Source organism: Pelobates fuscus, chromosome 7, assembly GCF_036172605.1.
Source record: "Pelobates fuscus isolate aPelFus1 chromosome 7, aPelFus1.pri, whole genome shotgun sequence".
Lineage (NCBI taxonomy): Eukaryota > Metazoa > Chordata > Amphibia > Anura > Pelobatidae > Pelobates > Pelobates fuscus.
The window spans coordinates 104,338,607-104,362,600 of NC_086323.1; the positions used below are offsets into that span (position 1 = coordinate 104,338,607).

At 41.1% G+C, this 23,994-nt stretch overlaps 1 protein-coding gene across 1 annotated transcript; it reads left to right on the plus strand.

Annotated features, from left to right (window-relative positions):
* The first annotated feature begins 1,179 nt into the window (after nucleotides 1-1,179).
* Nucleotides 1,180-18,128, plus strand: LOC134569186 (suppressor of cytokine signaling 1-like). Its single transcript, XM_063428096.1, has 3 exons — nucleotides 1,180-1,217; nucleotides 2,306-2,914; nucleotides 18,041-18,128. The coding sequence occupies exons 2-3, from the start codon at nucleotides 2,364-2,366 to the stop codon at nucleotides 18,126-18,128; spliced, it is 639 nt and encodes a 212-aa protein (XP_063284166.1). The 5' UTR covers nucleotides 1,180-1,217; nucleotides 2,306-2,363.
* Nucleotides 18,129-23,994: the final 5,866 nt, after the last annotated feature.

A 23,994-nucleotide genomic window follows, 5' to 3' on the forward strand; every position in this document is an offset into this window, starting at 1 on the left:
GATGGGCCGAATGGTTCTTATCTGCCGTCACATTCTATGTTTCTATGTTTCTTTAACCCCTTAAGGACCAAACTTCTAGAATGAAAGGGAATCATGACATGTCACACATGTCATGTGTCCTTAAGGGGTTAAGTAGTATGTGTTTTTTTGTTAATATCAAAGTTAGGATTATCTTTTTACTAAAAGATAGGATAATCTGCAATTACCTGGAAGGTTATAGTAGGACCCTGAAAAATGTTGGTGCTTGACTGAATTTATTCCAGCTATGGTACAGCATCATCCTATTATTAATGACAGAATGAGTTAATGTTAGAGATCAAAGAGGTGAATCAATACTAATTGTTACAAAGTGAAATAGCTGTTTAAGGAGGATCCAAGTTCTCGGTTAACAATAAACCAAAGTTAAATTGGCACAATCACATTTCAGTTTTTAATGTGATGTACTTTCAAAATAAGTGCAAATACATTTACTTTGAAGTATCGCTCTTTACCCTTATAAAATAATATTTATTATACATAATACTGTGGAAAAATGCCACGGATGGTGACGTCTTCTGTGCAGTTATTCCCAGTAATGAATTCCCATCTTAATGCAGTTCAGTGGCCCTACTCTTGACTTTCATGTCCCCGACTGCCTGAGATTTGTTTGAGCTACACTCTTGATTAACAGCTGCTGCCAGTTTAGTTTATCATTCTCCCTTGCTGAATTAATGGGAGCAGATATAAAACCTGCCGCATGAGACTATAACTCTTGTTAATTTTGGGAAGCACTGAAACATGTATAGGACTGAGGGTTAATACTAATCCAAAGAATATAATTTATTTTAAAAGATAAATAACGGTGTCCTGTGTATTGTGGGAAAAATAATGTAACTAAGGAGTTCTGGAAACGACATAAAGGGTTCTGTCTGGAAGGAGTAATCACAGGTGAAATGTATGTTTCTATGGAGTTTGTCCATTAGAATATTGCACCACTTTTCATAACTGGGCACTCTGATACATTTATCCCTGTTGTATTTGCCTATTTGAGTCAGTGTTCCACTCAGGTGTTTAGCGCTAGCATAGAGCTACAGGTGAGAAAATCAGCCTGGATTTTCTCTTTGTACTCAACACACCTGCTGCTGATTATTAGAGGCAAACATTTGTTAATTATGTAAGTTATATAAAAGGGAGACAGTGCTGCAAAAAGAGCAGAATGGGAAGCTGACATTATCTCTGTAAGGAAACTGTGGTGTTTATTTTGCTGGCAATGAGATTTCAGCCAAGCTTAAAAATGTTTAGTAAATACTCAATTTAACAATCCTGTTACTCTTCCAGGGGGATATTTACATGGTTATTCTCATAAGTGAGAATTGTTGGGAATTCAAAGTGAATTTCAAATTTAAGGCCAAAATGCAGAAAACTGTGCTTTAAATTTGACCTTAAAGGGACACTGTAGGCACCCAGACCAGTTCAGCTCATTGAAGTTGTCTGGGTGCTGTCCCTACTGTGCTTAGTGCTGCGATGCAAAACACTGCAGTTCCAGAGAAACCCCAATGTTTACATTGCAGCTCTAAGTCTGCCCTCTGTGGCTCTCAAACAGCCACTAGAGGGCTTCCAGAATCCAAATGGACTTTTGGTCCGTTATCAGATGCTGGATGTTCTCACTGACCTCCAGTGCCAGACTTTACTCACTATAGGATCCCTTTAAATATATTTTATGGAAAAAGTGTTATGACAAACTAAAGTGTCTATAGGAATTATCCCAATACCACAGAAAAATGGAGACCGCAAAAAAAAAAAAAAAAATAGACAAAACTGAACATATTTTGTGTCTGAGACCCTTCCTCAGCAGTTAACTTATTAATTTAATGAAATGTGTGGTGGGTTTTTTTTTTTTTTTTTTTCCTCTATCCCCTCCATGCCCCATTTGGAAGTGTGTGTGTGTGTGTGTGTGTGGGGGGGGGGGGGGGTATTGGGATAATTTCCATGGACACTCCTATTTTTTTATTTTATTTTTTTTTTTACAATCTGGTCTTGTTTTATGTTCGGTGAATAGTGGTGTGTGTGTGTGTGTGTGGATTTTTTATTATTTTTTTCTTAAATTTGAAGGGAACTGTGCATGACTGGGTAAATGTTTGCTGTTTGGATTCTCACGCTAGTGAATAAATCTGCAAAAGTGAGTTTAAAATTTGCCTCCCAAAAAATGGTTTAGTTGGATTAATTGCAGGTTTGATTTAACTTTTACACCACTTGCTTTGCTATGATTTATTTTCAGTAATGTGAAATCCATGCATTTATTTTAAACTTGCTCTTGTCTCTATAGGTTGATAAACAGAAGTTCTGGAGATTAAGGATGTTCCTTGACGTATGGAGTCTTTGAAATGGTTGGCGCGGGGGTTTGTCCCCAGCAAGAGTCAGCTCGGATTCTGTACCCAGCAAGTCTACCTCTTCTGCCTGAGTCCCGGTACAGACTTTTCAGGGGAAGTGAGCGCCAACTTGTGGAACGTTCCTTGGTTACACTTCAGACCAGTGGTTTTTACTGGGGACCCCTTCCCACGGCTGAAGCGCATGCCATGCTGGAGAGAGAGCCAACTGGCACCTTCCTAGTGCGGGACAGCTCCCAAGGGAGCCATCTGTTTAGTGTTAGCATTAAAATGGAATCTGGCCCTGTCAGCGTCAGAGTCTTGTTTTACAGAGGCTGCTTCTGGTTAAGGGAGATTTTCTCAGACTGCCTTGTTGGACTTCTAGAACTAGCAGTGGAACAAAGCCGCTGCAACCCTCTGCGCTGCCAAAATGGCTCCTTTCTTGTGCTTTCACGGCCCCTGCGGAAGACCAGGACTCTAAGCTTACAGGAGCTCTGTCGCAGACGTATTGTAATCCAGTATGGAAGAGAAGGTCTTGCTAGGCTCCCTCTTCAACCAGCCCTTCGGAGGTATATTGAAGATTTCCCTTTTAAGATTTAATGTTTGTAGTCCGAGCAGAGAGAATATTTTGCCAATTCAAGTTGATGTGAGATCATGATCTGACATACAAGTGCCTTTAAATTGTTAATTCAGTGTTATATTTAAGCTAGATTACTGAATGTGTATTAGACAGTATGCATTCAGCATTAGATACTAAGCTATTACATTAGTAGGCAATATTAACATGGCAAGGGAAGGATTATTGTACACAAAGTGCCTAAAAAAAAAAAAACACTTCTTAAATTCACAGTAAAGGAAAACCTGATCCTTGTTTAGGACCTACTGCTTTATCTTCATTTTTAAAGGGAATTTTTTTTTTTTTTCCACTTGGTTTTTAAATCTGTCTTTATGGTTTGTCATCTCTGGTTTAAATAATGTTATAATTCACTTTGTTTAACATTTGGCCTTCCAGCTGAGGATGGAAGGTCTATTAAACTCTAGTTTGTTCTAAATCTGCTTGTGTGACGTGGCTTCCTGGTCACAATTTACAAACACTGCTGCATTTTAGTGTGTGGGGTAATATGTTGCAGGAAATCTAACTAAAGTAGCTTACATTTTTTTTTTTTTTTTTTTTTTTTTCGTGAACTTGTTCCTTGGTTAACAATGCCACACATTAACGTGGGCCCTTTAGGCACCAATTGCCACTTTTTTACTTATTGAAGTGGTTATGGTGCTAGGATATCAAAACTCTCAATTCTCTCAATTTAATTTCTGAGAACGAGACTCAAATTAAAGCTTAGTCTTGCCTAAAAGTCATCTCAGTGCTGAGAATTGGACTCCTGGCTGTCATTCCAATTAATGAATTGATGCATTGGCATCCTAGACTGAGTGAGTGGGACTTTCATTCGTTGTTCCCTGGTAGAGCACACTTCCAAGTCAGATCAGTGTGCTGAGCTGTGCATGGTTAATATTATAAACCAGTACCTGGAACACCTTCTCATGCAACAGGGTTCCTGACTGATAGGGCTCCTAGGTGGAGGTTTGAACTTCTGTTTTAAGAACCTAAAGCTTATTGAACTTTACATATTGCAGGACTGGACTTCTCATGTACTGCCTATGCACATAAAAAAGCAGAACCTTAAATTTGAAGACTATCGGGGTTCTTCAGTGTAAGAAGTCAGCTATGTTTCAGTTTTGCAAATTTTTATATATTTTTTTTTTTTTTTTTTTGGGGTGCTAATTTTTATAACTATTTTAGAAGTTTTATTTCCCTGTCTTGAAAGATGCTGGGACAGTTGTGGGTTTGGGGTGTCTTTATTGGGGGTGGGGAGGGGGGAATTTATCTCTCCCTGGGTTACTGCGTACTGATCCACTTCCCTTGCCTCTACAAAGAAATGTTAAAATAACAATATTGCCAAGATAAAGTGTTAAACAAAGTGAAATTATGTATAGTGAAAGTTAAATTTCCCATAATTGAACCACCACCCAATATTAAATGGATACCTAATGTTATGTTTACATGGTCACCTAGATCTATTTTATGAATAGAACTGTTGGCTGGCTTTTTTTTTTTTTGGGTAGGCAAACTTGCTGCCACCCCCACACACTTTATAATGCATTAAAAGGACACTCCTAGATAGATATATTCCTTGCATAGGTTATGGTGCAAGGTTGTTCTATATCACATTCTCACTTTAAACGGCATAAGGCTATCCTAACTATAAGAAAAGACCGGGGACTAATGAAAGTATTTAGAAAATTGGGCAGACTAGATGGGCCGAATGGTTCTTATCTGCCGTCACATTCTATGTATCTAGATGTGCACTTTATAAGAATTGCCCTTGCTCAACTCATAAGAGTGAAATATACTTGCATTATTGTGAGAGCTGTATTTTACCAGTTCTTCATTAGAAAGCTGACATACAAATTTATATTCCCATAACCTCCTCTGGCATCTCTTGCATTAGAAATGAGGAAATCATGCAATTTGTGTTTCATTTTTTTTTTTTGTTTGTTTTTGAGTTTATATATTTTTTGTTTTTGACAGATGTTCATAGCAAGCCTGGACCTTTACAGCAAATGCATGCATAAATATGAGCTTTTTACATAATCTGTAATTTATTAATCTGTGGCTTTTTTTTTTAATTTATTTTATTTTTTCCTCTTTACATATTTTGAATGTAAGGAAGCCTTACTGTCTAATATGAAATGGAACAGCCAGGATTACCTGACCTCTCATTTCCTTCAGATGGATGTATGGATCCATAATGCAACTTGTATAATGAAAGGGATGGGCAGCTGTAGCCTGAACAAATTGCAGTACCGAACATCAAATTGGCTCGAGCTAGAATATCCAATAACATTCCTCTGAAGTGTACCCATTTTGGGTCAAAATCTGCCCATCTTTTCTATTCCCATGCACTTAGGGCCACTCGATGGGCCCCATATCTTCAGGGGCCCAGTCAGCGCTGCGGGCGTGGTATAGCGCGACCGGGCCCCTTTAAAAAAAAAAAAAAGCAGCCGCAGCGCAAGTGCTGCTAGGAGCGCACTCTCCTCCCAGCGCACTCCGCGTGGGAGGAGAGACAGCCCGGCAGTGAGGAAGAGTCAGCCGACTGCTCCCATAATCCCCAGCCACCCTCCTGCAACGAAAAGGTAAGAAACAGGAGGGTGGCTGGAAAATGAGCTTTGTGTGTATGTGTCCATGTACGCCTGTATGCGTGTCTGTGTGAATGTCTGTGTATGTGTGAATGTCTGTATGTCCTTATGCATGTGTGCATGTATGTTAGTATGTCTGTCGTTCACTATGTACGCCTGTGTGTGTGTGTGTATCTGTCATTTTGTATCAGTGAATGTGTGAGTGAGTGTGTGTATTCCTGTGGGCGGTTTTGGAGGCGGGGGCCCAGATCCTGAGCTCAGTTAGGGGCCCCAAAATTTCTGGTGGCAGCCCTGTAGTCGTGTAATATAATAATTTCAGTTTCTGTAATAATGTTATATTGCTGGACTATGGGGGACAGGGCTCCCAGTCCACTTCAATGTGAGGTGGTGTATGTGCCCATAGTGTACCCAAGTAAAACTTGCAGTAAGTCACAATTGCTAAAACTTTTATTTTCTCAACTTTCTTGATTGTAATTATTAGAATGCATCCTGAGTACGAACACTAATTGTGTTAAGTCCATAAGGTCATTATATACACTAAATGCCTTTCGTTTGAAATGGCATACTAATTATATTGTGTTTTTGTGTTGGACAAATCATGTTTCCAAATATATCCGCAGTTGCTAAACCACTATAAACATTACATTGCAGTCTATATTACTGTGATGGTCTATTAAAGGACCACTCTAGGCACCCAGACCACTTCAGCGTAATGAAGTGGCCTGGGTGCCAGGTCCAGCTAGCTTTTACCCTTTTTTTTTTTATAAACATAGCAGTTTCAGAGAAACTGCTATGTTTATACTGAGGGTTAAGCCAGCCTCCAGAGCCTCTAGTGGCTGTCTCATTGACAGCCGCTAGAGGCGCTTGCGTGCTTCTCACTGTGAAAATCACAGGAGGGGGAGCAAAAATATAATCTTCACATTTCCCTTTTCAATTTAAAGGGACACTATAGTCACCAAAACAACTTTCACTTAATGAAGCGTTGGTGTATAGATCATGCCCCTCCAGTCTCACTGCTCAATTCTTTGCCATTTAGGAGTTAAATCACTTTTGTTTCTGTTTATGCAGCCCCCCCCTCAGCTGTGACTGACATGGGGAAAAAAAGTTTAATTTTCAATGACAGTGAACTTACTTTAAAGGTTTGTATCTTCTGCTCTGTAAATTAAACTCCAATTACATACAGGAGGCTCCTGTAGAGTCTAGTAAGCGATTAACAGAGCAGGATATAAGAAATTGTACCTTAAACAGAATTTGCAATAAAGGAAGTATATAAACATTAGACTCTTTACAGGAAGTGTTTAGCAAGGCTGTGCAAGTCACATGCAGGGAGGAGTGCCTAGGGCGGCATAAACAAAGTAATTTAACCCCTAAATGGCAGATAATTGAGCAATGAAACTGCAGGGGCATAATCTATACACAAAAACTTCTTAGTTAAGTTTCAGTAAAAAAAATTTTCTATAGTGTCCCTTTAAGCCATTCCTGCTAAATCGTAGATGTAGAAATAAAAACCACTTAAATAAAAAAAAAAAAAAAATTTATCCCTCCTTTACAAAAAATAAATAAATATATAAATCTTTAGCAATTGTGCTAAAACACATTGAGTTAATGCAGTAAGTGAGCGTGCTACCCCTCTTCCCCCGCCCCTTGCCACCTTCATATAGCAAAATCTTATATTTACTCCAGTCTGCACATGAGTTTATTGAATTAAAAACTATATATATTTTTTATATATGTGTGTGTGTGTGTGTGTTCGTTCGGCTTGTCAAGTAGGCAGATCAGAGGCAGCAGAAGACAAACAGCCCTGGCCAATCCGCATCTCTTCAGATACATTGAATCAATGTATCTCTATGAGAAAAGTTCATTATTTCCATGCAGAGGGTGGAGACACTAAATGGCAGTACTACCCCAGGAAGCACCTCTAGTGGCCAATGGAGTTATCAGTAGGCTGTAATGTAAAAAATGCATGTTCTCTGAAAATAGTGTTTACTTCAAAATACCCTGAAAGGAATGATTTATACTCACCAAAACAAATACAATAAGCTGTAGTTCTGATGGCTATAGGGTCACTTTGAGGCTTATCATGACTCTAGGGCACTTTAATTCCCCATAATATACCGTCAACAGATGTACAGGGGAAAAACTCCAATTTACGTTTAAAAACTACAGAACAAAATTATAAACGCAACACTTTTTTGTTTTGCCCCCATTTTGCAAGAGCTGAACTCAAAGATTCAGGACTTTTTCTATGTACACAAAAGGCCTATTTCTCTCAAATAGTGTTCATACATCTGTTAGTGAGCACTTCTCCTTTGCCGAGATAATCCATCCACCTCACTGGTGTGGCATATTAAGATGCTGATTAGACAGCATGATTATTGCACACGTGTGCCTTCGGCTGGCCACTCTAAAATGTGCAGTTTTATCACACAGCACAATGCCACAGATGTCGCTAGTTTTGAGGGAGTGTGCAAATGGCATGCTTACTGCAGTAATGTCCACCAGAGCTGTTGCCCGGGAATTGAATGTTCATTTCTCTACCATAAGCCATCTCCAAAGGCATTTCAGAGTTTTTGGCAGTACATCCAACCGGCCTCATAACCGCAGACCTTGTGTAACCACATCAGCCCAGGACCTCCACATCCAGCATCTTCACCTCCAAGATCTTCTGGGACCAGCCACTCAAACAGCTGCTGCAACAATCGGTTTGCATAACCAAAGAATTTTTGCACAAACTGTCAGAAACCGTCTCAGGGAAACTCATCTGCGTGCTCGTCATCCTCATCGTGATCTCGACCTGACTGCAGTTCGTAATCGTAACCGACTTGAGTGGGCAAATGCTCACATTTGATGGCGTCTGGCACTTTAAAGAGGTGTTCTCTTGAAGGATGAATCCTGGTTTTCACTGTACAGGGCATATGGCAGACAGCATGTATGGTGTCGTGTGGGTGAGCGGTTTGCTGATGTCAATGTTGTGGATCGAGAGGCCCATGGTGGCGATGCGGTTATGGTATGGGCAGGTGTATGTTGTGAACAACGAACACAGGTGCATCTTATTGATGGTGTTTTGAATGCACAGATACCGTGACGAGATCCTGAGGCTCATTGTTGTGCCATTCATCCATGACCATCATCTCATGTTGCAGCATGATAATGCACGGCCCCATGTTGCAAGGATCTGCACACAATTCCTGGAGGCTGAAAGCATCCCCGTTCTTGCATGGCCAGCATACTTACCGGACATGTCACCCATTGAGTATGTTTGGGATGCTCTGAATGAGGGAACAACCGATTTTATCGGTTTTACCGATATTATAGGCCGATATTCGGTATTCTCGGCAATATCGGTATTGGCCAATAGAGATACCGGGACCACTGAGCCTGGCGGTCCTGGGGAGAGAGGGGGGGGGGGGGGCGCAGCAAGAGCTTACTTACCTTTCAAGCAGCTCCCAGTGTAAATCTTGCGAGACCCGCGGCCATGAGAGCGTTGCGACAGGTTACCATGGCAACGCTCTACGCGGCAAGCAGGCCGCGAGATTTACACTGGGAGCTGCTGGAAAGGTAAGCTCTTGCTGCTGCCCCCCCTGCTGCTCAGTACATACCACTGGACCACCAGGGATTGCTATAGCCCCCTCCCTGGCCAGGTAACAAGCAGGGAGGGAGGACAAAATAAATAAAGCATATAAATATTAAAAATAAAATAAGTAACAAGTGTTGGAGATGAGAGATTTTCAGAAAATTCAAAGAGATAATCGCAGCATAGTTTCAATTAGATTCCAGGCAGGGTATACATTTGCTAGCATTCTCAGCAAATCTTGCTTTGTTTTGTCTTTTGCCAAATGAGTACTACATTTAAATGGACACAAATGACATCCCTTCAGAAACACACACAAACACACACACACTCTGCATTCATTATATACACAACTATACAAACACACTGCATTCATTATATACACACTACACAAACACACACTCCATTATATACACACTACACAAACACACTCTGCATTCATTATATACACACACTCTGCATTATACACTACATTCACTACACACTGCATTCACTTTACGCATACTACACACAGACTACATTCACTATACACACTACACAAACACACACTCTGCATTCACTATATATACACACTACACAAACACTGCATTCACTATACACACTACACAAATACACATTGCATCCACCAGACAAACACACAACTCCCCTGTCTAAACACACTGCATCCACTACATGTGGTATGTATATGTTGTGCATTTAGCTTAAGAAATTGTTTTATTTTTTCAAAATGGAAAATGTACAGAATATCGGAAGCTATCGGCCTGAAAGTTCACAGATTATCGGTATCTGCTCTAAAAAAAAAAAAATCAATATCTGATGTTCCTTAATCTGAATCGGCGTATACGACAGCGTGTTCCAGGTCTGCCAATATCCAGCAACTTCGCACAGCCACTGAAGAGGACCCACATTCCACAGGCCACAATCAACAACCTGATCAACTCTATGTGAAGGAGATGTGTTGCACTGCGAGGCAAATGGTGGTCACATCAGATACTGACTGGTTTTCGGACCTCCCCCAGACCGCTCCGGACCCCTCCAATACAGTAAAACTGCACATTTTAGCCTCTTATTGTGGCTGTCTAATCAGCATCTTGATATGCCACACCAGTAAAGTGCTCATTAACACAGATTTGTGAACAATATTTGAGAGAAATAGGCCTTTTGTATACATAGAAAAAGTCTTAGATCTTTGAGTTCAGCTCATGGAAAATGAGGGCAAAAACAAGTGTTGCGTTTTTATAATTTTGTTCATTGTAGATTCCAGTTGAGTGGAAACCTAAGTAGCCAATCATCATAAACAGAATAGAACTGAAATATTGGACACTGGCCAAACATTGACAAATGGAAAACTTCTGGCAGTCCTTTTCCTCCTGTAAAATAGACAATTTCTTGGAAAAAATTAAGGTAGAACATGTCCTTTTTGAGATACCATATATGAACTATTCCAAAAGGTGTACTTTTAAAAAAAAAAAAATATTTATTTTATTTGTGCATAGGGTAAACAAGCAAATTTACACTGCCATAACAGCTGGTGCAAACAGATCTTTAGACATGTGTTTACAGTGGTGTTGCATCAAGAACATTGCACTTTTTATTTATATATATATATATATATATATATAATATATATATATATATACACACTTTTTTTGGGTTAAAACGCAAGCCTACATGTCATATCAATAAACCGTAAATACTCGCATGTAGGTGTGAGGAGGGTGTAGAAATTGAATTGTGACATTCTATATTTTGGCGGGCAAATTAATGTGGTAAAGACAAACATGCTCATTATTGTGGAACTGTTAGAGCATTTGCTGTTCCAAGTAGACAAACCATGACTTATTTTAAACGATACAATAAATCAGGGGTCAGCGACCTATGTGCCATGCACGGCACTCGAGGCTGCCAGAGACAAAAGGGCTCTGGCCTATCAGAAGTCCCAGTGGGACGTCAGATATTTGCTACTGCAAACCGAGCAGTGATTGCAGCTGATGTCAGACACTCGATTCACGCATTGCAGCACATAGAGGAAGTGATCTCTGATCACTTCCTCCCAGGACTTGTGAATGGGAATCTGCACTGGAGTAGAGCTGCCTGCAGCAGCTATCGTAGCTCCTGCATTTGACTGGTACCTTGCCAACCCGGTCCCTACTGGACCCCAGCGAAGCCATCCACACAGGTAGATAAACACAGAGCTGCAGAAGAAGCCTCCTCCTTATACAAAGCCCACAAACCCAACACCACTGACAATCCACATACAAGCACACAAGTAGCCGTTCATGCAATACCACAAGCAGCCCCACACAATGTGACATATCATCCATACACACAATTCCACAAACCGCCACCATTCAAAGGTATCACACACAACAACACAAACTACTCATGAACATATACAATATAATAGCCCACATACGCACAAATATTAAGTTACAAAGCAACTGCAGCACCCATAAATAACACAAGCAGAAACACCCCAATTATAAAAATTGGATCGGCACACCAAAGGACTTCCAAATTCATGTTTTGGCATAGTGCTACTACCAAAATGTTGCCTAACCCTGCAATAGATACTGGTATGAGCTGATGCATAAGGGGAGATATTGGTAAATGCTATGAAAAGCATAACCACTTGTTTTATTGTCCGGCATTACCATGTGGTCATGTTGTTTATGACAGGGTAATGCTAATAATGGAACTCTGTATCCTTGAGAATGGGGTGGGGAGGTGGGCGCAAGTGGTATCCACCGTATCTGGATAGACTTATATTAGCTTAGTGCTGGCATTACTTTAAAGAGGGTTACCGCTTAAGCAACCATATCGTGCGCTTCATAAGCATAACAAAACTTAACTTCAAGAACATTATTACTGGCAAGATATGCCCAATGCAAGACTACTCAACCTTTGTCTGTGGCAGAGCATGGGACAAAAGGGGTAATTGCGGAAAAGTCCCAGGTTGTGGTGGTCCCTGTGTTTGGGCTGGATATGCCCAAGGACTACAGAAAGGTAGCGGAGTTAGCCATTGTGGCGAGTCTATAAGTTTTGCCTTCTTTAGTGGCCGAAAGCGAGTGTGCCCTCCCCCAGCAATATTGAATGTTGGCTGCCCTGAGTAGCTTTGTTATAGGCAGGTAGGATCGGCGCCATTCCCGTGGTACGACCGCAATGGTCTTGTAGAGCTGTGAAGCTTGAGGCCTTGAATTGTAGGGATGACTGCGTCTGCAGTGTCTCCATAACCATCTTTTTGTTGCGGAACAACGAGTAGCGGACCAGCAATCACTAGGCACACCTACCGGCGCTTTATTCGAGGTGGTTAATCGGTGACCGCTTTCAATTAGCAGTGATTTGGCTTGTCGTTGGGGCAGGACAGTTGCCAGCAATCTTCTAACAAAGTGTGGTAGTTCGTAATTCCCCACCATTTCAGCGATGCCCCGGATTTTTGCATCTGTGGTAATCATCTAGGGCATCTAGGTGATTAGCCATCTTTTGCTGCAAGGCCTTTAGTTGGGCCAGGTGTTAAGGCCCTCTGAGATAGTGTCTGGAGCATCCAGGAGTTCCTCCTCCTGAGGTATTCGGCTCCTGCCGCACTGCCATCTTGGGCCTAGGTCCATGCTGTAGCAGGTTGCTGATGTCGTGGGTTCCCTCACCTGACAGGGCTTTGAGCTTCTTGTGTCTCTTCCCCATACCGTCTGTGAGGTGTCAGACAGGTAACTTTGGTGTTTGGCTGGAGAAAAACAAATGTTTGCTTGGTTATCAGCTCTGTATCGCCAGAGCTCAGGAGCCATGCGACTGCTCTCCTTTCTGTCCAAGCAACACCCCAAATTTCTTTCTTTTTAACCCCTTAAGGACCAAACTTCTGGAATAGAAGGGAATCATGACATGTCACACACGTCGTGTGTCCTTAAGGGGTTGAGCACACCCACACTTTTTTTTTGTTTTTGTTTTTTTATTGTATTTTTTACCTTTTTATAACAGAGGTTTTTTTTATTTCATACCTCCTGCATGTATGCAATCTAGTGTGTGTGTGTGTGTATGTAGCTATCTCACATGAGAACTCCTAAAGAATAAGGGGTTTATTCATCAAACCGTTGACGATAGTGAAGCGAAACACAATCACCAATTTAACTCTTCTCACCGCTTGGCTATTTAGTTAATTTTGTTTACAGTTCCTTGAATATTTCACTTGCCCAGGTTTTAGCAATTCCTAGGATTTTCAGCACATTTTAGCAGTTACAAGCTTTATTGTACAAAGAGCACTTTTTTTTTTCCCCCAAAAAACTTATGCTGGGTCTAAGCATAATAGTGGCCTCCTTGTTACAAATATCTACATAAAAGTGTATAATTTGTAAACTTGATTCAGCCATTTTTTTTATCACCATCTACGTAAATTTCTTGTAATAGTACATTTTTGTCAGACACATGGAACTTTTTTGCTTAACCCCTTAAGGACACATGACATGTGTGACATGTCATGATTCCCTTTTATTCCAGAAGTTTGGTCCTTAAGGGGTTAAAGGTACATTGTAGGCACAGAGTCCACTTCAGCTAATTGAAGTGCTGTGACACTTTTGGACTTAATGCTGCAATGTTAAACAATGCTGTTCCAGAGAACTGCAATGTTTACATTGCAGCTTTAAGTCTGCCAGACAGCCACTGGGGGAGCATTCCAGAATCCTCACCGACCTCCAGCGTCAGATTTTCCCCATAGGAAAGCATTGAATAATGCTTTCCTATGGGTAGGTCTAATGCTCGCGCGACCATTGCCGCGCATGTGCTTAGTTCTCCCCCGCCGTCTGACATCAGCGGGGGAGGTGCGTGGGCGGAGCCTGACTCAGCACTGAGGGACATCAGCGCTAGATTCAGGTAAGTGGCTGATGGGGGCACGACGTATGGGGGGGACCTATGAACCCTATTTTCCTGGCACTATAGGATCCCTTTAACCCCTTAAGGACCAAACCTCTGGAATAAAAGGTGATCATGACATGTTACACATGTCATGTGTCCTTAAGGGGTTAAAGTACCCCCCAAAGGCACCTGTACCATTTCATCTCAATGAAGTTGCCCAGATGGAGTGGCTTTAGTTTTAGCCCTGCAAATTAACACATTGCTGTTTAGTAGATACAGCAATGATTACATTGCAGTGTTAAATAAACCTCTCGGCTAACTAACAATGGGAATGCAGAGCTGCCACACGTGCAATCAGTCCCCAATGCTCTGAGATGCTTAGGACTATTGAAGTCTCAATGTGATGTAGGTCAAGCAGCTGCAGGGACTTGATCTCGGTATTGGAAATGGAGGGAGGTGGAGTAACCCCCATAGTTTTTCTTTTTTTTTACCTTTTGAGTCTGATTAATGAAACACAGATTTGTACTCCTAACATTCTATTGCAATGTTAATAGTAACCCCTCGAGTAACTTGAAGCGGCTAAACATTTGGTTTGAGTTTGGGATAGTGTCCTTAATTGCCCTTTGGATCTGTCTATGTATTACGTGATCATATACTGGGGAGGGAACTACTCTTAACAGCTCTGGTCTGTTAAAAAATAAAAATCTGCATTTCCCTGCTCTGAGTGTGTAGACCTCACTTTGTGTGTGTGTGTGTGTGTGTGTGTGTGTGTATATATATATATATATATATATATATATATATATATTTTTTTTATATCAATTGAATTGGAATGCAAACTACAACAGTCCTGCTTGTGCCAAAACACTTCTCATTAATTTATGTGCAGAAACCCCGTACACCGCACATTGTAACAGGGTACTGCCACTGATTTTTGTCAAGTTTAGGGAAAGATGCATAAGACAAAGTTATAATAAAGAAAGCGCACTGTATGCTGTGGTAGTGCCCCTTGAAAAAGAGGGGAGACTACCCAGCAAGCTGGTAAGATGACAGATGAATATAGATATGAGCCTAATCTATCTTAAGATTAGGAGTCCAGTAGATAGGGGTGAACTAGGGGAACAAAATATATATATATATATATATATATATAGGAAAAAACAGCAATAGATAGTGCTGGAAGTAGTGGATACAGTGCAAGAAAAAGTATCTCGAAATCAACAGTGTTACACTGAAACTTTATTAACTGCTTATAGAGAGGGATACACTTGCCACTGTGTATCCAAACATACTTCTGTATCCTATAAATGTTTGAAAAGTCTGTCCCTGGTATGCAAATGAATACTTTGTTCAGAGTGCTATTCCCAGGGAAGTATGCGACAATCAACCCCTAGACAGTATAATCCCTTAAAGATATAAATCGTGCCGTCTATATATGTAACAATGAGAGGCACAATATTCCATAGGGAGAAAAAAAGGGAAAACGTTTAGCCAATACTGATGCACAGTAGTAAGGTAAAAGAGAAGATGTCTAATGACAGACACAGGTAGCGATAATAGTACTTTATCACGAGAGAAAGATCTTTGTTAATACAGTTAAATCGCTAAACTGCTGTGATTCTCTTAACTACTAATATGATCCCTTAAAACTATCAATCGTGCCGTCTATACGTATAAACTCCTTCGTCAGGGGAGTTTTCAGACTCCGAAACGCGCGTCGGGTTTAGACGAGGGGTATTCCCACTCACGGCACTTGGACACTTCACGTGCACCACCGAATATGCACTAAGGGAAACCCCTCTCTGCACTTTTTTCATTATGTTTAATTTTTGTTAACCACTCTTATTGATCATCTAATTTTGGTTTGGAGTCCGATACCATTGATAGGAACAGTATCTAGTTTAACCATCTAGCGTTAGAACACCCACGAAGGTGTTTATTAGCAGAAGCAAAGGGATTTCAAGCAGTTTAGCGATCAATTGGTGTTACCCAAGATTAACCTTTTTTCATTACACTTTACCATTATCGCTGCCTGTGTCTGTCAGCAGACATCCTCCCTTTCTGCTGTATTACTGTGCATTAGTACTTGTTGAATGTGTTTCTCTTTCCTCTTTTCCCTACTGAATACTGTGCCTCTCATTGTTATACGTATAGACGGCACGATTGATAGTTTTAAGGGATCATATTAGTAGTTAAGAGAATCACAGCAGTTTAGCGATTTAACTGTATTAACAAAGATCTTTCTCTCGTGATAAAGTACTATTATCGCTACCTGTGTCTGTCATTAGACATCTTCTCTTTTACCTTACTACTGTGCATCAGTATTGGCTAAACGTTTTCCCTTTTTTTCTCCCTATGGAATATTGTGCCTCTCATTGTTACATATATAGACGGCACGATTTATATCTTTAAGGGATTATACTGTCTAGGGGTTGATTGTCGCATACTTCCCTGGGAATAGCACTCTGAACAAAGTATTCATTTGCATACCAGGGACAGACTTTTCAAACATTTATAGGATACAGAAGTATGTTTGGATACACAGTGGCAAGTGTATCCCTCTCTATAAGCAGTTAATAAAGTTTCAGTGTAACACTGTTGATTTCGAGATACTTTTTCTTGCACTGTATCCACTACTTCCAGCACTATCTATTGCTGTTTTTTCCTATATATATATATTTTGTTCCCCTAGTTCACCCCTATCTACTGGACTCCTAATCTTAACCCCTTAAGGACCAAACTTCTGGAATAAAATGGAATAATGACGTGTCACACACGTCATGTGTCCTTAAGGGGTTAAGATAGATTAGGCTCATATCTATATTCATCTGTCATCTTACCAGCTTGCTGGGTAGTCTCCCCTCTTTTTCAAGGGGCACTACCACAGCATACAGTGCGCTTTCTTTATTATATCTACAATTAAGGGTTCATGCCCATTAGGTGGAGCTGGTACCACCAACTCTGACCCATTTCCCTAACCACAGATCAATCCTTGTTGATCCAGGGCTAAGGGGAATTTCTTCGTTTTCTATATTTTGATAAGACAAAGTTACCCTACTTTGTCTTATAGCTTTTGACTGAATTGGAATTTCAGTGAAATTCCAACACCGTCAATGTGAGGATTTCACCTGCAATATTTCTTATACTTCCCAAACTTCCCTCCCATCTACAGTGTATGGTACCAGGTGTTGGGAAAATATTCCTGGTCATAAATTCCCCCTCTACACAATCTCTAAGGACTATTTGCATCTCTTTATTTCTGTTATAGGTGTATTATTATAACCATCTCAGTTGTAAAATCTGAGAAAGATCCTCGGACTCCTAAAGTTTTCCATTATTGGATAGTTGTTTTGAGTTGGATATGGCTGGAGTCTTAGGTTCCTAGCACATGTAGTTAAGAGACTGCCATTAGCAAAGAAAGCTGCTGTTCTAGAACAAAATCTTAAGGTTCTCCAAACTAATCACAAAAAAGTAAATAAAATAAATATCCCAATTCCCTTCTCTGATCTTACAACAATGAATTAAATCTCTTCTATTGCCAAGCTTGAACAAGTTTTAGAACTATGCTTTAAGTTGTTCAGATCGTTGATGTCAGCAAATTCTGATTTATTTCCCCAGAAATTTGGTTTCCCAAGAAGAAAAAAAAAAAGGCTTGGTTTTATAAATGTAATGATCGTTTTGTACAAGTAGTTTCACTTAGGAAAGTTTGAATATGGAGTCATTGTATCACATGGATGTAAAAATAAGTTATCAAACAAAGAGAGTTAAGTAAACTGTTCTTTTAAGTCTGTTCATGGTAACCTCCTTTATCCAAAAGCTATAATTTCTCATGTACTTTGTATAAGCTATTACTTATTGTAAATGCATTGTTTTATGAACATACTTGGCTTCTGCTATTGTGTTTTTTTTTTTTTGTTTTTTTTTTTTTACATATTTTGTTAAACAATTTTCTTAATAAAACCATTTTTATACTTTTTCTTAAGATGTTTCCAGTGTGTCAGTTTTATTTTGTTCTAACGCAATCCCATTTATTTCTATGTGTTTCAGTCTAACATTTTAGGGATATTTAATTACACATCTTTTACAGGCTATGTCTACGCAGTCGCAGCAACCAGGAAGAAATTGAAATATATCAGCCAATGAGAGATCCTCAAACATTTTGCACATCAGACTGAGAAGTCAAAGTACAAAATAATGGAGATCAAAAATGTATGGTTTCATGGAAGCCATTGGATGTATTATCCTGATTAAAAGGACACTATAGTCATCATAACTTCAGTTTAATTTATGGCGTGTATAGTATGTCCCTAAAGGCTTTTTAATGTATACCATGCCATTTCAGAGAAAAGCCTGTGTTTACATTAAAACCTAGAAAAACATTTAGTGGCCATCACTTAGGCGGCTACTAGATGTGATTCCAGGGTCAGTGTTGCACTGACGTTGGGCATTTCTACTCTCTTAAAGGAGGTGCTAAACATTCATCATAGAGATGCAATGATTCAATGCATCTCTATAAGGAGGTGCTGATTGGCGCAGAAAGGCATTTTGCTGCGCATGTGCAACAGCCTCCCAATGCTTTCCCACAGGAATTACTAATTTACTAAAAAATTATGTATGTAATTGTATTCTAACTGAATTTTAATTTAATATATATTTATATCAAAATACACTTAGAATAGAATGAAATTTATATATATGTAAATAATACAAAATATATATGTCCAAATACATAATTAAATAAATTCATAAATATACACGTAGCGTTCATAATAGTTTTTTGCATTTTTTTTTTTGTCAATCTTTCTTTTATTGAGGCATAAAGTTGCATGGGTACAGATTAAAGAAAGGGAGACGGTAAAGATACAAACAAGATGGAAAAAGGTAAGCGCATTCAGCCGACGGGGCGGAACGGAGGAGGATCGGAGGCAGAGAGCTCCCCGCCCAGCGCTGGAAAAAGGTAAGTTTTACCCCATTTCCCCTTTCCAGAGCCGGGTGGGAGGGGGACCCTGAGGGTGGGGGCATCCTCAGGGCACTATAGTGCCAGGAAAACGAGTGTGTTTTCCTGGCACTATAGTGGTCCTTTAATTTTGGAAAAAATTGCTTGGAAATAGCAAAGTGCTACTTGTTTATTTTATTTATATTTTTATTTAGCACGGGTGTTTTTTTTTTTTTTTTTTTTTTATTCTTTATTTTTGCGTGCATGAAAGTATAACAAGTGGGCTCGTCATGCCCCAACAGCTTGACAAGCATATAAACCAAACATTTAAACATTGGGTGGCATGTAGAATATTCTGCACAATTTTTGTAGAGTAATATTTGAGTAAACTATAATCAGCTTGTGTACATAGTAAAACAGGTTGAATATTACTGTTGCTTTAGATTAGTTAACAAGTACTATAGGGTATGTTTTTGCTGATGATGTGGTTAATGTATATGCGAATAATCAAATGTGTCTAACCCTAAGTAAGTTGAGCAGCAGGCCATGGGTCTCAGCAATAATCGTAATAACCCCTGCAGGCAGTAGACTAGATAGTAGTTGTGCATGGGTTATACATATTCATTTGCGATGCCACAAAAGCAGGTGCGAATTCGATTAACAAACTTAGGAAAACATTTGTTGGTAATTGAGGATCTTGCACATTATTTAAAGTATTTGTTTCCCGAGTGTATATCTTGGCATTGGTATCGAAAAAGTGTCAACTACAGTTATATAGTGTCGGGTGATGCAAAGCAGGCCTGTCAGACGTGTTAACTACAGGCTGACAGTCTATCCCTGAGGGGAGCATAATGAGTGGCATTGCTCTCTGATCTGCATGACCAACATGAGTGAGCTAGAAGTGGTCGTAGGTAACCCGATCTCCTGGTCTCCTCTTATTCATTAGGGGGTTAATGTCTTAAGTGGCAGACTGTAGACCTGCTTCAAGAGGGAGTATGCTAGAAGTGTTGCTACAGCTTTATACATTGGCAGGAGGGATATGTCGATGTAAAAGCTACAGTGTTAAAGTCATCGGATCTACCTGGAGTCTATATAGCCTGGCAGCCCCTATACCTCTTGTGTGGAACCTATAGGCAAGATGACTGCTCTATGCGGTCTGAAAGAAATGATAAAGCAGCAGTGGTAAACCTAATCAATAACAGTTGGTATAATGCTAGTCATAGGTAGAGGTACAGGAAACTATGCATTGAACACATGCTAGGGGTATCGGCAACATACATTAGCAACTGCGCTCTCGTAGGGTAGCAGAGCTGGAAAACTCAAAGTAAAAGTAAAATTAAACGTAGTGGGCGGCAGATCAAAAGCCTTGTCACCCATAGTGTCCCTCAATGTCAGCCTATGCCTTCTGGGGTTTCTGTCCAGACCTGTAAGCCGCATGGGAACTCAGCCGTCGCTGGTCCCAGTCCTGAGAGTCCTGATGCTAGGCTTCCCGCTTTGAGTCCTCGGAGACCTGCTGTATAGCGGCTGGATCTTTCGTCAGTCGGGTCCAGCACAATCAGGTGAGGCGTCGTTGGGCTGAGGCTCCTCTGTATGCTCGGTCCATGTGGATGGTTGGCCGTATAGACAGTGTTCGGTAGGATGCCCTCCTCCAGTATGCATCCGGAGTGCTGTGCTGCTGCTGCTGTGGTAACCGTTGAGCGTCAGATACAGTCTGGGCTTGGGTCTTACGCCTGGGTTCTGTCTCCGCAGGGTAGAGCCCTGCCGTTCCGGGGGTGGGGGTCCTCCCTTGCCCCGGAACCTTGTGGGAGCTGGTGCTCGTGGGCCACGAGCCTGGGAGCCTGCGAGGCCCAGGATCGCCCCTTTCGGGGTGGTACATAGGTGTTTAGTCGGTTGCTTAAGTAGTCCGCTTATCACTCTCCGCCAGTGTGGCTGGCACCTCTGGGTCATACCCAGTGTTGCTACCGGTCCGGGAGGGTCCTTGACGTCGGGATTTAGAGTAGGGGCCATCGAGTTGCCTTGGTGAGTATCCCCCGTCCTCCTTCTGCCGACGGCTCTGACCTTTGCGGGTGGGTTTCGGTTTGGTGTGTCAGGCTGTAAGTATGCCGCTAACTTGGCCCAAAAGTGGTCGAAAATTAATGCGATAGTCTTTTGCGTGGTCTACGGTTTCTGATTTAGCACGCTGTTGCCATCGCTTGTCCGACACACTCGTGTCAGAGTGATCCGCCATCTTGGTGGCCCCTTGCTCCGCGTCATGTTGAGTCTATCGTGCCTGTCGCTTGTTGCGGTGTTCGGGGCATTCTATCCGGCGGGGACCGTGATAACCCCCATCGGTCCTCTGGGGGGGAGGTGAGTGCATGTCGCCTGTTCGGTGCGGGAAGCGTCTGGCGGGAAGGTGACCGCCCTACCCCCGTGCCTCCGCTAGGCCTCACGTAGTTACTGCGGTACCCGGTTGAGTTGGGTGACATGATTAGTGTTGGCATGTCCGTGGTTGCTTCATCTATTCAAGTAGACTACTTGTGGGTAGTTTCCAGCAGGCAATTACTTGATAATTGTCGATTTTTGGCCCTGCACTACAGGAGCTCATGCAGTGTGCGACCGTTCGGATTGCTGGTTGGCTCCGCCCCCGTAGCACGGGTGTTTTTTGGCGGTTGTAGATGTGTAACGGGTTTTGGGGGTCAAAGTTAGAAAAAGTGTGTAGGGTTTTTTTTTTTTTTGCATCATATTTTATAAAAAAAAAAATTTATAGTAAATTATGTGATACAATGAAAATAATGGTATCTTTAGAAAGACCATTTAGTAGCAAGAAACACAGTATATAATATGTGTGGGTGCAGTAAATGAGTAAGAGGACAATTACAGCTAAACATAAACACTGCAGAAATTTAAAAACAACAGCCCTGGTCCCAAACGGTAAGAAAATTGAAAAGCGGTCTGGTCACTAAGCTATATCATCACTGTATTAGCTCATCCATTCACAGCAGAAAGGACAGGAAACTGAACTGTGAAATTCGTATAAATCTTAATGACTTTTTATTTTTTTTTTTGTATTCTTTATTTTTGCACACGACAGGTAAGGCAAGAATATTACAACTATGAGGCTTGCGCAGAAGCCACACTACAAAAAGATCAGTCTTGTAAATACAATAATTTCAAGCCACTTTATAACTTCTATACAACCTGCCTCCAATCGAGGATTATGTGTTTTTTAATTCTCCATTTATACTCGTCTGGTAGAGCAAGTATACTTTAACTCGTTGTATATAGTCATGAGACAATCATACGTATTCAGAGTCAAACATAACGGTATTCCCTATTCTAACCCGGTCCTGGGCCTCTCATGGTTTGCCCCCTATCGAGGACATTTTTAAACTTTTAAACTTTATGAGCCTAATATCAGGTTTGCCAGTGCTCTATGACATCCTAGTGGGGTAGCCAAGAGGCTCCGCTGTTCCTTCAAACCCTTTAATCAGGCTAGAGAGAAGAGAGAAAAGAACAAGAAAAAGAGAAAAGAAACAGTGAAAAGGGACAAAGAGAGGGGGGGGACCCCCCCCAGAGGAATAAGAGAAGAGAGGAGTAGAGAGAGACAAGGGCGATGCCACAGTTAGCAGAGAAGAAGAAATAAGTGGTGGAGGGGAGGGAGGAGGGGGGGGCCACCGATTAGTGATCAAGGTCTCGGCTTCCATCTCGGTCACACCTGGTCATAGGCCATAGGCCTATCTTCTTCCGTCTCTATTCGATCCTAGGACACAGTTGTCCCAAGGTTATCTTAATGACTTTTTAAAAATATATTTGGTTTGTTTCTCGCAGCAGGTAGGAAGGAACCTAGACAGGGGTCAACCTCTTGCCCCTGAAGATCCAGTAAACAGCACCTGATTTACTGAGTGTACCTCTTTCAGTGACTGGGGGTCTGACCTAAGATCTTTTTCTAAGTGATAATGTTTCCTGGGTGCATAAGGAAGTTTCTAATGTGTGATTGTGTTTTTTTTCTTATTTTTATTTAAATAAGGCTGTTTATAAAGTCACCATTTGACGATGACCTATTATGTAAAGGGTCACTACATATTATAGGCATGAAAACAACTTTAGCTAATGAAGCAGTTTTAGTGTATAGTTCATGCCCCTACAGCCTCACTTCTCAATTGTCTGCCATTTAAAAGTTAAATCACTTTGTTTATGCAGCCCTTGCCACATCTCCCCCTGTCGGTGACTCTACTGCTCTTCTAAATTGAACTTTAATCACACACAGGAGACTCCTGCAGGATCGAGAAGGCTATTAAGAGAGCAGGGAATAAGACATTTTACAGAATCTATCTTTACAGAAAGTGCTTATTAAGGTTGTGCAACTCCTATCCAGGAATTTTGTCCTGGCCTGTGGGATTTGTGATCTTGTGCCCTCCGAGGTGGCCGGCTGGCTGCACGTATTGTGGGCAGGCATGGAGCTGTGATCTTCCTGCTCTGCTCCCTCACACGCTGCTTAGTAATGCCAGAGCTGGAATAGGATTTCACTCCGGCTCCAGTATCACCAAGAGGCGTGCGAGGGAGCAGAGCAGGGAGATCATCTCTCGCTCGCCTACAGTATGCGCAGCCAGCCGGCCACCTCCACTGGCTCCTAACACTTTAAAAAAAAAAAAAATTATCTTTTTTTTTTAGCTGGCTCCTAGTTTCAAAGCAAATGTGTCGAGCCCTGGACTAGGGCTGCATAAACACAGTGATTTAACTCCTAAATGGCAGAGAATTGAGCAGTGAGACTGCAGGAGCATGATCTATACAACTGCTGCTTAATTAAAGTTGTTTTGATGCTTATAGTGTCACCTTAATTTAGTTATCCCACAGATAAGTTCATCGGTTGCTTAGACTATTGGCTAGTATAAGTATGGGGGAGGGGCGTTTTGGTATTTCTGCAGTCACTAATACTTCCATTGATGCTTTTGTTTGACAAATGGGTCATATTTGGGAGGTTGTTGGTGAGCATCTGGGTAAGTTGTATATTTCCAGTATTGGAGCTGGATAAACGTGTGTGGCTTATGGCTATACTCGGGGCCGGCGCTACCATAAGGCGGCACAAGCGGCCGCCTTAGGGGGCATGGACCCAAGGGGTGCAAAAA

Coding starts and splice junctions, on each gene's coding strand:
- LOC134569186 (XM_063428096.1), top strand. CDS start 2,364: ATGGTTGGCGCGGGGGTTTGTCCCCAGCAAGAGTCAGCTCGGATTCTG. Junction 2,915..18,040: donor CTTCAACCAGCCCTTCGGAG/GTATATTGAAGA, acceptor CATCTTTTACAG/GCTATGTCTACGCAGTCGCA.